This window comes from Neopsephotus bourkii, unplaced genomic scaffold, assembly GCF_033783945.1.
Source record: "Neopsephotus bourkii isolate Nb327-2 ecotype Australia unplaced genomic scaffold, CSIRO-AGI_Nbou_v1 NB_1273, whole genome shotgun sequence".
NCBI classification, from domain to species: Eukaryota; Metazoa; Chordata; class Aves; order Psittaciformes; family Psittacidae; genus Neopsephotus; species Neopsephotus bourkii.
Window position 1 is genome coordinate 364,328 of NW_026901758.1, and position 17,537 is coordinate 381,864.

Here is a 17,537-nt window from a genome sequence, read left to right on the forward strand (position 1 = left end):
CTTTGTATAGAGAGTACAGCAGTCTGCGGTAGCATGTGGACTAATACTAGACTAATATTTTCACAATACCAAACTGGGAAATGCAGTTGACGCTCTCGATAGACAAGAGGCCTTACAGAGAGATCTAAATAGATTGTAGAATTGGGCAGTCATCAGTGATATGGAATTTAACAGGAACAAATGACAGGTTCTGATGTTCATGTACTTGAATATGTCCAGCAGAGGTCAACAAAACTGTTGAAGGGGCTGGAAGGAATGTTCTATGAGGAGAGGCTGAGGTCTTTGTGTTTGTCTAATTTGGAGAAAATGAGCAAGAGGGGTAGGTGACCGTAGAGCTCTCTACATCTTCCTGAGAAGGGGAAGTGGAGAGGGAGTTGCTGGTGTCTTTTCCCTTCTAGCCAGTGACAGGATGCATGGGAATGATTCTGTGATTCTGTGAATGCTTCAAAGCTGCACCAGGGGAAGTTTAGATTGGACATTAGGAATCATTTCTTTACTGAGAGTGTAGTCAAACACTGGAACCGGCTTCCTAGCGAGGTGGTCAATGGCCCAAGGCTGTCAGTGTTTAAGGGGTATTTGGACAGTGCCTTTAATAACATCCTTTAACTTTTGGTCAGTCCTAAAGTGGTCAGGCAGCTGGGCTAGGTGATCTTCGGGCAGTTGGACTAGACTCTTCTGTAAGTTTGTGGCTTATCCAATTATGTAAGACTGGTAAAATCTAGATGGAAATCTGTGGAGGAGAATTTTCCTTCAGTTTGTAGTTATTTATTGCAGTACTTTAGTGTTTCAGCACTGATTTCAAATAGTATAGATGGATTATGGAAGCTAGTTGTGTTTTGACCGTATGCATCAGTGGCTACCTTGAAGTATTCAGACTCCATCACTCAAGAATTGCAAGGAGTTTTAAAGAATTGTTACTGCATATATATTCATTCAGACTAATTAATTCTGAAGGGTTTTTTTATTAAAAGAAGAATCTCAGGCCCTCTCTGCTCGTCCCAGAAAGCAAATAGATTTTGCTGAAAAATTTGTGCAAGAGTTTGCTAGAGGTTACTTAGATTTGTGGTGGAAAGGTGCTATGGAGATTTAAATGGCAGAAATAGGACTAAAGACCTGGCAGAACATGGCCATCTGGGATTAGAAAGGTTAGACAATAAATATTTGCCAAGAAAAATAAGTGTTACTGCTCTGCTTATAGTGATTCTTGTTCGTATAAGGTTCCCATGTGTAATGTAAAGGAAATGGGGAGGAAAATGAGCAAGTCATTATATATTGTTGGGGATTCAAGTTGTCTTCTCCATCATGGATTTTTACTGACAGCTCTGCAGAATGCTGCTTTCCTTTTTCATTGCTGACTAAGGATTTTGAGGCAGGTGATGTCAAGAAATTACTTTGGGACATTAGAAGGACAAAAAAACGAAAAAATTAGCCATCATCATTCCTTTGAATAAGTTGCATTCAGTAACAAATGCAGCCAAGGAAGACTCAAGATGGAATGAGTCAAGAAAGATTTATGAGCCAGAGCACTCTCAGAGAATAAAAAAAAGCAGCATAGCTGGTCAAACAATAACAGAAGATAGAAGCAGAAAAAGAGCGTATGCCCTTACTTTTTTGTAGTGTAAAAAAAAAAAAGAATGAAAGAGGCTAAGTGACATCAGGAAACATACATTAACCCTATGATGTCCAATTGCCAATTTTGGAAATACTGTATCTCCTTCTTCTACATCTATTTCCTAAGATGTGATCAGGCTTGAGATAGAAAAGACAAAACAACAACAAAAGAAAGATAGAGTTTACCCTTGGAAATGGGCATACCAAAGCGACACCATACTAAACAGAAAAAGCTTACTTTATACTTGCTAGAATAAGTAAGATCATTGCAGGTAAGCCTTTGCACAAGAAGACCAATTTTGTGTAATAGTTATTCTGACACTTTTATAGTTGCTGTTCTTCTGTCAATGCATTATATGCTCAGGATTGTCTCTTATCTTACTATGAAGTACTATCAAGTATAGTGACAAATTTTCAATAATGTTAATTACACAGAAGGTAAAACATGTAACGTTTTACTCTAATGCATTATATGTAAATACTAATGGGATTTATGGTAATGCTATAAAAGCCTTCGTCATTAATTAAAGATGGTTGAAGTAAATGTCATTTTAGTATTTGATGGTGATACAGCATAGAAATTTGCTCGCAGAGTTCACATTAAACTAGGTGAAATGGATCTTGTTTGGTGGCATCACCTTAAGTGAGCAATTTCTTTGTTTTCCTCTAGTGGGTTTGGGTAATCCAGAGCAATTTTTATGTGTAAAGGGCAGTTCATATTTCTCTGAATTTCTCCCATCTTTTCAGCCTTAGGTAAAAAGAGAGCTTTATGGAAGATTTTGGCCTTTGTAATACTCAGTAATTCAAAAAATATCCAAGCAAATCCTCCATTTCATACCCTTCCCTCTCTCAAAAAAAAAAAAAAAAGACCCTCACAAGAAACAAGCAAATAATAAAACATGTTTTTTGAAGAGATGCTAAATTCTCTGTAGTTAGCTAGAAATAACAGAAATTTGTTACCCTTTACAATTTGCAGCTCTGTATATTTATGTGAACAGTTTCATTTTTTCTGCTTGCTGTTGATGAACGTCTGCTTTCAGCTTTAAAATACTCTGCATGTGCTGAAACTCTTAGTGGGTGATCAAAGTTATGAGTAGGAGGCATGCATGAAGAAAGTGTGAAGGAGTGTAAAAGTAACATTTACATGCTGGATGTTCCTATCTTGAAAAAAGAAGTATGAACATTCTGTTAACTTTAAAAAAAAAAAAAAAAAAAGAAGAAGGAAAAGGATAAATAAGAGACTGCTGTGCAGTTCATCCAGCACGTGTATCTTTGATGTCTATACAGGCCAATTCTCAATTGCTTTTTGTCTTGATTCTTAGGCATCTGTTAAAGAAAAGGCATATAGGTTGTAATTATTGTATACCTGAGTAAATCAGCATTCACTAGGAGTTGTTATTCATGTAACAAAAGAATTCTTTAAATACATGCTCAGGTTTAAAATCTGGATTCAAAACCCTTGAACCCAGAATCTTAATTAAAACCTTAATTAAGGTTTAAAATCTTACTCAAAACCTTTGTAGTTTTGAATAAGAACATTGGTGTATAAGATGATTTACCATATTTACCATATTTCAAGACCAGGTTGGACAAGGCATTGGGTGATATGGTTTAGTGTGAGGTGTCCCTGCCCATGGCAGGGGGGTTGGAACTTGATGATCTTAAGGTCCTTTCCAGCCCTAACGATTCTATGATTCTATGTTGTTGTTACTATAAGAATGAATAGTAAAGATTTTATTTTAGTACTGGAATACAGCAAGTGAGCAGCCTTTAAAAATCTGTCGCCAACAGTTCTTGTTTCCAGCACCTCCTGTTGGAGCTCAGCATTTCCACAGAGAAATTTCTCAGATTTCTTAAAGTAAGAATTAATAAATATTTGCATTTACTATAGTAGTTAAAACCCCAAATTCTTGTTACATTGTTTTTTTATGAAAAGGAGCTTTAATTAAAAAAAGACTGTTAAAATGGACCAATGGCGTGGAAGAAAGATAGCTTATAGAGTTAGTTTAGCCTGAGATAGTTTTTGATCAATTGTAAGGCAAGTCCTTTTCTGTAGACTCTTCTGTTAATTAGTTTAGCTTTTTCAACTGCATTGCATGAGTAAAATAGAGCTGCAAAAGGTTTAATAGGCTGTAAAAAATGGCAGACTGGAAAAGAAGAAGTTGGTCCATGAGACACTAAAATTGTCTTCCACAATGGGGAGATGAAGACATCTTAATAAGCTCTGTTGTTACTAGAAACAAAGGAGAGCAGCTACTTTCCCTCTCCTCTGATATGCGGAGTGTTTGACTTTTTGACAAGTGTGTTTATCAAGAAGATGTATATTATACCATCCTGGATGTCCTGCTGTTGTGATTCTACTGCTTCTTTCCTCACATTAATGTGAAATTATGGATCTGCCTGACATGTATCCAGGCTTTGTGAAGGAAACAAGGGAAGTGCCATATCTATTATACTAAAAAAGTATAATTTACTAGTCTCCATGGGGGGGAGGACAAAGATATTTTCAGGAAAATGTTTCTGAGGAAAGCTGATTTATGTAATTTGCAAATCCTAGCTGTAAAGAGATAATACATCAAGCTCTCTTGTCTGTGACTGTGAACAGAATACTTAAGTAGATAAAGCTGATGGTGATTGATATTCAAAAGGAAAGCGTGTGTGGGTGGAGTGCATGCTATGTCTTCTATATTTTCTGTTTATAATGGTGTTGGCTTCAACAAACATATCATGTTAAGCTACTATCCTGATGATACATGAAAATGGGTGAAGATAGAGTGACAACTGAGATTTAAATTTATGGTAATATGTGTCAGTTTAGGGGCTTAGGTTTTCCTTTTGCGATGGTGGCAGGACACAAATTTCCCACAGCTCATGTATTTTGAATGAAATAATAAACTGCAGTCAAATATGTAGGCATTTTAGAACATTGCAATTAAAGTTTCTTATACATATTTAAATGTTTACATGAAAAAGCAGGTAATTAGTGCCATTTCTTTGTCAGATGTTTTTCATTGGATGTGGTTTCAAGAATGTGAGTCTTTATAACTGTGTTTGGAAGGCTGTGGTGGAATAACAATATGCAAAAGTTTGGTTTAAAAATACTGCTGTTCTCTTAAGTTTCTGTGAACAGACACCTACTCCATCAACTTATCTATTACTTTTCCTTCAACTTTTGTCCAACTGTTTCCTTTACAGAGGTTATTACATTGTTATTGTGCCTTTGAAGAGGTCTCGTGGAAAGTTTATCAAACCGTGGGAGAGTCCGGATGAAATGGAACTAGATGAGGTACTCTATGTTTTTGTTGTAGTCTTCTCCTGTACTAAAAAAAACAGTCTTATTAATGCTATGTGATTAACCTACCAGTTTCAGACGTTTTGGTTGTCAGGGTATTTTATATTTGTATTTGAATTAACCTCTGGGGACTGTAATAAAAGTTCAAATTAGAACTTAAATTGGAAGACAGTAAAGACATTAAGTTGTCATAAAGCACACTAAGTGTCTGATCTTTGTTGGCATTAATATTTTTAGTATTTTCCTACTGTAAAGCGTAATGGTAAAGTGCAGGAGGTGAAATGACTTGAAAACCAAAGCTTAATCACCACTGATATGAACTCCAGTAAAGGTCTGGTTCATTAGTGGGGTGTTTACTAAGCTTGTAACAAATTCTAAATTGCAGTTTGCACTGTAATTTAACATTTGACCTGCTGGTGATGGTTTTACCTGATTCGCACATATTGATTAGAAAATTTTTACAGTAGTTTCCCTTCTACTGACAATTTATGCTCAGTAGTAAATGAATGAAGTAGGAAAGAGCAACATGGTGTCATCATTTGACTCTATGAATTGCATTAACCCAAAAGTTTAAATACCTAATTGCATTAACCCAAAAGTTTAAACAGAAATAAGCCCACTAATACTAGAAATCAATTTCGGATGTTACTGATATAATAATAATTTCAGGAAGTATAGGGTTAGCATTCAGTCCTGTCTTCTGTTTTACTGAAGGACAGTGTAGCTCATGCAGACTTGTTTTTCTCCTTTGAATCTGTAAATCTGGAATAATACTAATATTTATAATTGTAAAGCTGTGGCATGGTTTTCATTACTACTGATTAAATGATTGAAGCATGTGTTTCCTCTTGACCAGTTTCATTTATGTGATCATCTCATTTGATTCAATTGTAGCAAATTACTTGCTTTGATCTATTAACTCCTTACCTTTGAAAGAACTTGGATTATAAATGCCATCAGCTCATAATCATAGTCCTGGGTAACACCAAATATGGTTGAACAGTAAAAATTTGAAAGCAAGATCCATACAGTAATGGAAAACTGATTTAATATTACCACCCACTTTTAACATCCAAAGACTCTAGTCACATTCACTAGTATTAACAGATTAAAGGATAGGTGCAAGATGACATTGAACTTCTGGGCAATTAAATTCTGTGGGTCCTGCTGATTCTCATAACAAAGGGTGATTTTAATCATCCTGCAAGTTGTGGTGCATTAATCTGTGTAACAGATTGATAAAGAACATCTATTAATTCAGAAATGTTTGGGTCAGGATGGGTTGTTTCCCACTTCTATTGATATAATTGAGACCACTTTGTAGAATTAATGGTGGAAGAAATAAGATATGTGTTGACTGGAAAATGAAAATTATTTCTGATAAAGAACTAAAACCCTTGATACATCTTTTACAATGCCACCAATACATATACTAAGTTCTGAGTAGGGACAAATCAAAAGCAGACAGCAACTGTGTTTTATGCTAGCTCGTCCAGGTTCTATTACCTAAAAAACTATTTTACTTTCAGCTTTAGATAATATGTGTATGTTGTTATTAGCTGTAATATTTCTGACATATATGTGAAAGCAGTAACATAATAAATAAATTGGCAGAAAAAATCCCCAACAAAACAGAAAAAATAATCACACTACTTTCTGAACAAATAGTTCCTGATGGCCAAGTGAAGTTATTTGTGCATGTCTTCTTCTAGTACAATCTCAAATATCTGACTAGTATCAGAAGGGATTTTGCAATAGATTTTCCCAAGTAAGTGTGTTCCAGGTACTTTGCTTAGATTTTCAGAAGAAGAGAATTTGATCAAAGCACTTCTGAGATGTTACCTACAGTACGTAACGGACCAGTCCAAACAACTCTCCAACCTAAAACGCAGTTATCTTCCTGATTCCCCGAACCTCGAGTCTGACAGAAGTGGGATGCAGAATAGCAAAAGAGCAGACAATGGGCTAGATATTGTGTATCTGAAAAAAATAGTTACTAGAGATACAATTTTTTTTATTAACTAATATTTCAGTTTATTTTGAATATCATGAGATCTAGTGACTTTAAATAGATATGCCATGCAAATAAATGAAATATAAACAAAATACTACAATTTGCAGTATTGTCTAGTAGGATTACTTTAGATTTTTAAGCAATAAAACCTAAATAAAAGCCTGCATGTTAAGTCTTAGTTCAGTAATTTTATTGAAATTCTAGTGTAAAGTACAACAGTAGATACATGTGAAAGTAATGATACTTGGCAATAACCCCATTTATGTATGAAATATAAATGAGGCCAGAGGTTCACCTGAGGTCTATTCAGTCATGTGTAATCAATGTCACAGGCACAATTTTTATCTACACACAAACCCACCTAGATTTAGCTGGCTTTAGGCAATGAATAACCAGACAAAGTCAATAAAGCTGACCAAATTTTGCTTGATTGAGGCTAATTAATTTCAGCATTCATACCCAAAACTCAGTTTCTGATTACTTCACCCACTGTAGTACAGTACTTCAGTATTGCTGTCTCTTAGATACATGCATTGTATGTTATGAATTAATATGCAAGAAATAATTAAGATCAAACATTTTTCTTCAGATTTCAATCTCAATCGAAGTTTGATTGCAGTACTCCTGCAAAATTTTGACATTTTATTATTAATTACTTAAAATCTAAATTGTAAATATGGTGTAATGTGGAAACAGATGATTAAGAATTTATTTTAGGTAGCCACACAAATAACCTGATACTCCAGTGGAAACTGTACGCATAAATGAAAATACCAGTTACATTCAGGGATGTCTCAAGACTTACTTCATACTGCAATACTTAAGAGCTCCTGACTTCCAGTTAGTTTACATACCACATAGTTGCTACCTGAATATCTGCCTTTGTATTTCAGCAGACTCCCCTGCATAGCTGTTACTGTTTTTGTAAGGGATGGCTTCGTAGAGATAAAACCTTTTCTCACAGTGCTTCCCCCAGCAGGTCTTATGAAAGCCTAGGCAACACGGATCAAACTTTGATTAATCTCTGCCTCATGTTCTGCCCTCAGTAACTCTGCTCGGGGCATAGGACGCTACCAACAGATGCAAGAGTCACCTTCAATAGAACAAATAAATAGGAATCTATTTAGTGTTACAGTTCTCTACTGTTCTTATTTTTATACCATACAAATTCAGTCTAACTGCTCATTAAACTGCTAAGGAACAGTGAAAGAGAAATATGGACTGCTGATTGTAATAGAGTCATTGATAAATGAATAAGGATTTCTAGTCTCAAATTATGGCCAGTTCTGTTTTACACAGGGGATTCATTGCAGTGTACCAGCTTTTGTGTAGTAGCATGGAAACTGATAATTTAAAATCTCTGTAACAGAGAACAGACTAAGCCTTAGAGTTGGAAAGCAGTTGACTGTGTAGGTTGTTTAAGGGGTAGCATGCAAATGCCCTAAATGCTACGGAAGTTCGGATCCAAGTAGTTCAGGTTGTTTCTGTTTGTATCTATAGCCTGTGTTTGAAAAAGTACTTCAGTAGGAAGTAGTGTCCAAGTAATCAGTATTAAAAGCTTCTATCTCAGTAGCAGAATGAATAGTAGACGATTTTACATGCACCATAAACATATGTTGTTAACTGTATAATTGCAAAATACAAAATAAATTTGCAATATAAGTGTAAAAATAGAACCTATGTGAAGAAGGCAGAATGTGCTAGCTAAGCTAAGGCCTGGCACAAAAGAGCAGGCTGAAGCAAGAGGGAGCTTCTCTGAGTGAACATGTTGTCTAGAATTAAAATATATAGCGAAAATTAAATTTTATGTTTGTTTGCTTTTTTGGTTCGGTGGGTTGGTTTTTTTTTTTAACCTGTATCTAGCTCTGTAGATTTATCTCCTTGTCCAAACATGGAAGTTTTTTGCTAATCTATTGTGTCAGCACTGTTTGTGTCCTGAAAAGCCTACTGTGTGACCTTGGAAAGTTACGACTGCAGTCTAAGACTACAGGACATTGAATAAGTTTCATAAGTGAAAAATTAGGGGAACTGTGAAGAGGCCTTAGAAGTCATCATCACCAAGGAAAAGTTCAGGCTCTTTGTAATTGACTCAGATTAGTATTTGTTGAATGTCAGTATGTCCAGACTGATACAAGACATTGAATAAGCATTTGCCTGATTTAATAAGTAATTCATCAACAGATTATACCAGATGAAATACGTTCCTTCATTAATTAGTCTATATTTTCCAAGTTTGAGTCTAACACCTTGTCTTAAATGTACTGATGTAAATTTTAGCTTTGTTTTATGAAATATGGAAAAGCTACATTTTGAAAGTCAGATTAGGCAGTTAAAATCTGAAGTGTAGATTGTATATGGTATAGTAGCAGATAATCTTTTGTAGCCTTCCAGTAGAAAAGTTGTCCTGGCATTCATAGGTCCTGTTGCTGATTCCTGGAACCAATCTATCCTGTAGTGCTCATGAAGAGCACAACTTTTTGTGATTTTGAACAAGTAAAATGGCAGTCAGTTTCAGCTTTGAAATGGAAGATATGTTTAAAAATCACTCTATAAACATTTCTGCGCTTCATTTACTGTTTCTGAAGTACATTGTAAGCTCTGTTTTCCCTGAGGTGTTCAGGAATTTAATATTACCAGAGTACAAAAAAGCTGTTCATACTACTTAGTATTGCGTTGGTTGTATTTCGGAGTTACCAGAAAAAGTTTAAAATAGTTAACAAATTTTTTAAAATGGGATTTTATTTTCCAATTTTGTATTTTTTATTCCTGTTTTTAAAATAATTGAATTCCATGACTTGTTAAGTTTCATTGTATCAAACAGGAGACAAGAAAGTACATTGCATCTTCATAGGGAGGGAGAAAATATTATTATGCATTAGGGAAGTGATTATTCCTTTGAACTGTGCACTAGTGAGGCTGCACTCTAATCCTGTGTTTAGTTTTGGGCTGCTTTGCCTCACTACAAGAAAGATACTGAGGTGCTGTTGCCAGTCCAAAGAGCATTAAAGCTCATAAAGGGTCTAGACCCACAACTCTTATGATGAGCAGCTGAGAAAACTGGGGTTGTTTAGTAGGGTCAGTTAAGCTGGAAAAAATGAAGGTCAGATGAGACCTAACTGCTTTCCTCAACTGCCTGAAAGGAAGTTGTAGTGAGGTGGGTGCTGGTCTCTTTTCCCAGGTAACAAGCTATGGTACAAGAGGCAATGGCATCAAGTTGCACCAAGAGAGGTTTAGATTGGATATTAGGAAAAATTTCTTCACCAAAGAGTTGTCAAGAATTGGACCAATGGTGGTGTTACCATCCCTGGAAGTATTTAGAACAGATGTAGATGTGGCACTTGAGGACATGGTTTAGTGGTAGCTGTGTAAGGATAATTGAGGGACTTGATGGTCTTAAGGGTCTTTTTAAATGTAAATTATTCTATGGTTCTATTCTATGACTGACTTCATATGTAATACATATATATGTATGTGATGTGTAATATGATATCTGTATATATATGTGTCCTCAGAGACGGTATGTTGTGGGTTTTTTTCCCCCTAGAGACAGCAATATCAGATACTGAAAACTGATCAAATTGTTTTATGTTTGCAGTCTGGGCAGTTCAGTTCCTAGTGTCTTACCTTAACAAGGATAACAAGATATTGGAAGATTTTTAAGAACTGATGTAGTAATACTGATATACCCCATGGAATGTGGATAAACTGTATTTTTGTAGCTCCTGGTAATGCATTAGATGTTCTCGTTACACTGTCAATAAGTTACATTAAAATTTTTTCAGTTACCTTTCTGTTCTTGCTTTCTCTTTCTCTTTCTTCTCCCTTCATTCTAAAGCTGCTTAAGGAGATAGCTAGGAAACGCAGAAGCATTCGTCTTGAGAGGGAAGTTGAATTAAAGCCATATATTGCAGCTCACTTCGAAGTTCTTCCTACGGAGTTCACGTTGGGGGATAAGAAGCATTATGGTGGCTTTGAGAATAAGCAACTGCAGAGTGGTCAAGAATATGTCTTCTTTGTATTGGCTGTAATGGAGCACTCAGAATCTGTAAGTTAGTTAATATTTTTAAATCTCTAAATTACTTCTCCACAACTGGGGAAAAAAAAAATAGAAAGATTAATACATATGCTAGCTCCCAAAAGCTGCTTTTTTACAGTATATGTTACAGCTTCGCTAAAGTGAGTATTTCCTTGCTTAGTTCCAGTTAACTCCTTGCCATTTTCTACTTTGCTTGCACCTTTATGTGTTACTTCTGTGTATAACAGAAACCTAATGTTAACCTTTAACTAGATATGTTGCAATCCTTCTCAAATTACATGTTCTGCCATTTAAGACATTCAGTGACACAGGCTTAGAGTCTTGTTTCCCAATGTATTTAGAAAAGAATTTCTCCTTTGCCTTAATACTACTATCGAGTTGTGGTGTTCAATATGCAGGATTGTTGGAAAGATCCACTGAATCAGATACATGCACAACTAGCGTTTTTTTGTTATACTCATTATTCCCTAACAACTTTATCAGTAAATTCTTAGAAAGTTAAAAAATAAGTCAATAACAAGGAAAATTCCTGAAGTGAGATAAATAATGAGCTGCCATCCTCTTTACGTAATTCATCTTGTAGTTATGTCCCTTTATGTATGAGTTGATCTACTGTATGTAAAATAGTAACAAAAAAAAGATTAAAATAGGACCATTGAAATAAGTTGCAATACACTTAATATTTTAACATACAGTGTGTAATACTGGTACCCAAACCTAACAGGTCCATTTGTTGGCTCAAGCACTCAAAACTATTGCACCATAATCTGAATTCTAGTCAAATGCTTCCAGCATGTAGCCTTAGAATTGCTTTCTTGGTGTCAACAGAATTTGCTTCATAATAAGGAAGTAGTTTCAGTTTTAATATGTTTGGTACGTATCTTCATTTGAAAATAAAATAATTGTCTCCTGCGGACTCTAACATAAATCAAAAGTTCCCCTTAAACTTTAAGAGTGACTGCAGAGACAGTGAATTCTGAAGGCACTGAATCAGAAAAGTTCAAACTGGAGAGAGTGAACAGCTTTGTGTGTAAAGTGAGATGGCTAAAAGCCTGTGTGTCAGAAATTACCTGTACTAAATTGATATTTTCAATACAATATGCTGTTTGTATTTCTCTATATTAATTAAGATATTTGTAATTTGTTAGAAGTCAGAATGATATAGCAGGAATAAATAGGGTTATGAATTTGCAGTTGAAAATGCCAGTATGGCAAAATATATCCACGGGCATACTGCTGAAGGTTTCAAAAGGCATCACTAAACTTACACGATGGACAACATCTGGTTTAGCATGCCACCTGAACTATCTATGTAATTAAGTAGTATGAAGTGGTCACAGAATTCGTAAGGGTCAGTGAGCTTCAACTCCCAATTCTCTAGTGTATCTGCACTCAGTATAGCTGGTTTTCTTCTAGGACTATAGATCCTACTGGTGCATGAGTTGTAACTTGTGAGGGATGTTTCTCCCAATATTCAAAATACCTTTTTACATAAGGGTTGTCATAAAATTACTCTGGGGAAATGAAGAACTTGCTTTACAACAGTGCATGGGGAGGTCTGAATTTGTTTAATTTTGTGAAATCGAATCTAAAAGTTTATGGTTACAGTCTATAAATACATTAAGCATGTTATCAAGTGGAAAGAAACAAAAAAGTAATTTTTTAGAAAAATGTAATTAATACAGGTTGGTTGAAAATTAAAAGCAAAATCCTCTGGCTTTGGAGAACAGGTAGTAAGTGTTCATACTGTTATCCCTGAGAATTCCTGAGAATCCCTGTCATGGTTTTACCCCAGCCAATAATGAAGTGCCACTTGCTCACCCCCTTCTCTTAGTCCCCCCACCCTTCTCTCAAATGGGCTGGGGAGGAGAATCTGAAGAATGTAAAAACCTTGGATTGAGGTAAGAACAGTTTAGTAACTAAAGTACAGTATACTACTATTAGTAATAATATAGATAAGGAAAATAAAAAGACAAGAGATACAAAACTGAAGGGAGAAAGTCTAAAACACAACAGCAGTGATGGACAGTACAATTGCTGCCCACCTGATGACCAATACCCAGCCTATCTCCAAGCAGCAATCAGTTGCTTGTGGGTAACTCCCTCCAGTTTATATACTAGGCATGATGTGCTGTGGTACGAAATACCTTTTGGCTAGTTTGGGTCAGGTGTCCTGTCTGCTTCCTCGTAGCTTCTTGTGCCCCTCCTCACTGGCAGAGCATGAGAAACTGAAAAGTCCTTGATCAAGGTTAGTGCTACTTAGCAACAACTAAAACCACCAGTGTGTTGACAGCACTGTTCTCAGACTAAAGCCAAAACACAGCGCTGCACCAGCTACTCGGAAGAAAATCAACTCTAAACCCACTGAAACCAGGACAAACCCTTTCCAGGCATTTTTTTTCTTCCAGCATTAAAGGAAGAGGCTAAATAGTGTCTTACTCTAACAATAGGCTTTCTTCTATCTTTCGAAATTACTGAAATTAGGAAAAAATCCTCAGTCAGCTCAGGTGTTTCAGAAATGGAACATATAGACTTCTCAATTTCTAAGCACCAATCACAGACTTTTGAAATGTTTGGTGCATATTTAGTAAAAGAGCATAATATGACTGTACATCACTGGCATGCATACTAGCTCAGTACCAGCTATTTTTGTGCGTCAGCTTTGCTGGTCCTAATCCTGTCTCAAACCCAGGCACTGTTGTGGCCCAGAGCCCAAAACAAGGCCAAATGAAATGTGAAAAACATTTCTTTTATAACACTTGTCTTGGCTTAGGACAGCTTTCAGAATACACTGCAAACATGGTAAGTGAAAGCTAATTTCTTCTTCTGGTTATCTTAGTCTAACTTGGTTGATATTCCTGATTTACTGCTGAATAAAGTTTTGAAGTTGTTGGCAAGAGCTGTAGTTTAAATCCTAGTTAAGTACTGGTGGGGACATTCCAGCAAAGACAAGAACCAACTACAAATGATTCTCAACTTCCATTTTACTGTAGGTCAGAGTTCTTTGCATGATCCAGTTTTAGCAGGCTGGCTCCTCAGTCTCTCCTGTCTGTAATTTTAACTCTGCATTCATCCATAGATCAGACATCTCAGGTCTTCTACTAGGCCAGTTGGCTTAAGAGCATCCAGTAAGGCAAAGATTTTGAAAGCCTTCTGTTGGTTTATAATTCTAGTTCCGTAAGAAAGGCTTTGAGTATTTAGCATCCTTTCCTATTCTACAGTGGCTTCCCCTGGCTTTCAGTCTAAAATTCCAGTTGTTTCCATCTTCTGTAAGAGCAGTGACAGATAGGTTTTGATTGCTCAAAATACACCCTATTATTGCCATAGGTTACTTTTGTAGGCACTTTGTACATTCAGTCCCCTTTATTTTCACCTACAGTATTCTCATTGTTTCAGAATCATTTTACATCTTAGAATCATAGAATCATAGAATAGTTAGGGTTGGAAAGGACCTTAAGATCATCAAGTTCCAACCCCTCTGCCATGGGCAGGGACACCTCACTCTAAACCATATCACCCAAGGCCTCGTCCAACCTGGCCTTGAACACTGCCAGGGATGGAGCATTCACAGCCTCCTTGGGCAACCTATTCCAGTGCCTCACCACCCTAACAGGAAAGAATTTCCTCCTTAGATCCAATCTAAACTTCTCCTGTTTAAGTTCTAACCCATTACCCCTTGTCCTATCACTTTTCTTGCAGAAAGAGATACTGTTAAGCCAATATAATGCTAAAAAAAAAAACAACCTAAAAATGAGTAACTGATAGGTTATATTCCTCAGTTTCATAATACTTCATTTTATCTTTCTCTGCTTAAGTTGCAAAGTGTTGTATGGAGGACTGTGCTACTTAATTTCAGGTCACTGCTAGTATATGGAGCACAAAGTAAAGATTTTCGCATTGCCATGTTCATTACATCATTATCTTGTGTATATGTATAAATATATCTTTTAAATCTAGCATAGTTCATATTTTAAATGCAGTCCTTTATCTATTTGTATAGACCATGTATGCAACCAGCCCATATTCTGATCCTGTTGTGTCAATGGATCTTGATCCCCAACCAATTACTGATGAGGAAGAAGGCTTGATTTGGGTTGTTGGACCAGTTCTTGCAGTGGTGTTTATCATCTGTATTGTTATTGCTATACTTCTTTATAAAAGGTAAGTTTCCCTTTAACTTTTTTTTTAGTGGGCATATATCTTTCTGATATTGGCCATTTTATAATACTGTTCTACTCTATATTTGTTGTACTACAGCCGTAATGTCATTACTTTTGTATATTTCTGTATTTATTAATGGTTTCCAGAACACTGCAGAAATTTTAGTAGATTGACAAAAAGTTTCCAAAAATTACAGGTACATGGGTACATTTTTCTGCTGATGACAGTATTAACATTTATGCATTTAAATGGTTTTTCCACTTCGCATATGTTTGTGAAAAATATGTGCTTGCATATAAATATGTATGGAATTCACACATTTGACTTTTTAAAACTTGTTTGTAGATGTGCAATAGTAATATATTAGGGGTTACATTCAGTTTCATGTTAAACATCATTTTCATCTCCACTCAGGTAATTTGAGTTTTTGCTTTTGATAGTTGGCCTCAATTTGGCAGTGTAAGTATATGAATTGAAGCTCAGAACTCAGAGATTAAAGAAACATCAGTAGCTGTCTTCTACTAATCTTGGAAAGAGATCAAACCTCACTCTTTCACTATGACACAGATGTGGGTTTTCTATTAAACAAAGGACTTCCCTCTGCCTTACAACATACTAGATAAAAATGGTGTATGATGCCTTAATATATACATACCAGCCTTTTACAATGTAAATGAGTTCACAGAGGTCTAGCTACTAAATCAAACCCAAAGAATCAAGCACACAGAGTTTAAGATTTACGTTTTGTTCCTAGTACATTTCAGAGATATATTCATGAAGGATAATTGGAGAATGCTATAAAGGTGCTGTGACCTTGTTGGAAGTGCAGGGGCACACTAGTGATAATTTAATTACATGGAGTACGTCTTCTGAAACTAATGGCTATGATGGTATCACCTCTATATAAGTATTTAAGTCTGCCACTCCGTATACTCCTCTCCCCCTAAGTGTCTCCACTCACATACCTCTGAAAATGCCTGCAGAGAGCTCACTTTGGGTTATAGAAAGAAAATTCTCCATTCAGCAGTAAAAAAACAGTCCAGGGTTAACCTTAGCTTTGGATTCCAAATAGATACACATTTATAGAATGTTCTTTAGGTCTGTAATCTTACAGCAACATAATACATGGCCTGTTATGTCACCTGAAGTTTTCTATTACTGCCTACTGTCTCAGGCAATCTAATCGATTAGCAGCCAGCGAACCTCTGTTTGTGTCTGTCTGTCACTTAAAAACCTGGTCATTAGAGGTGTGCTAAAAGTGAAATATTCCTTTTTATCTGGTTAATTTGGAGGATTAAACTAAAACTTTTCCCATACAAAACTAATCCAAACAAGGGCACATAAAGCAGGTGTGGAAATGCTTCTGGGAATGTTGATTGTGTTTATGAAATCATAGTAACAAACTCCAGTTCTCTTACCAAAAAACTTACAGGCGTGATCCAAAAATGAGCAGACAAAATTTGTTCATCAGTAGTATGAAGAGACTGTCATTCACTGAAAATGGGGGACACATTTTGCATCTGTTATTTACTAGTGGAACTAGAACTGTTCAGGCAAATGTCCATATGTACTTATTTATTTTTATATTCCCACTTATAAGCTGTAAATTGTTAAATTGCACTCATTTTGAAAATGACCTCTGAGAAATTATGACTGCTATTTTACCAGTCTGTGGTCCTCTGTGAACTTTTAATTTCTTTAAAAAAAGTAATATGTAATTGGATTTTTCTTTTCTAGAGTATGCAACCTGGATGCAGGCTAACAGAGTTTGATAGTTTTACTGTCTGTAGAAGAAAAATAACTATATGAGACAGTAGTGATATGTAGCTAGCACTTTGAGAAAAAAGTGAAATTTAATTTCTGAATTAACTCTGTTGAATTACCATGGCTACCAGAGTTGGACATGTTAAAAAATGCATAAGAAATAGGAAAACGAGAAATTTTCATGGATACAGGAAATTTTACAAGTATATTTTACAAGCCCTATGAAGAGACTTGGACTGATTTAAAATACTACTTTCACATTTTAATTTCTATCATAGAGAAAGAATGAGTGCAGTTTCTTGAAAAAAAAATCAAAAATCATTTTAAGGGGAGAATCTTAGAATCATAGACTTATAGAATAGTTAGGGTTGAAAAGGACCTTAAGATCATCAAGTTCCAGCACCCCTGCCAGGGGCAGGGGCACCATACACTAAACCATGTCATCCAAGGCTCTGTCCAGCCTGGACTTGAACACCGCCAAGGATGGAGCATTCACAACTTCCCTGGACAACTCATTCCCCTGCCTCACCACCCTTACAGTGAAGAACTTCCTCCTTATATCCAATCTAAACATCCCCTGTTTAAGTTTTAACTCATTACCCCTTGTCCCATCACTGCAGTTCCTAATGAAGAGTCCCTTCACAGCATCCTTATAGGCC

General features: G+C 35.9%; 1 protein-coding gene across 39 annotated transcripts in view; it reads left to right on the top strand.

The window, feature by feature from the left end:
• Positions 1-17,537, top strand: part of PTPRD (protein tyrosine phosphatase receptor type D) — a 466,133-nt gene that overhangs the window by 358,939 nt on the left and 89,657 nt on the right. For all 39 annotated transcript variants that reach the window (XM_061365082.1, XM_061365081.1, XM_061365083.1 and 36 more), the window contains 3 exons: positions 4,807-4,897; positions 10,753-10,962; positions 14,954-15,114. In XM_061365082.1, coding sequence (XP_061221066.1) covers positions 4,807-4,897; positions 10,753-10,962; positions 14,954-15,114 — 462 coding nt within the window. The remainder of the gene's footprint in view (positions 1-4,806; positions 4,898-10,752; positions 10,963-14,953; positions 15,115-17,537) is intronic.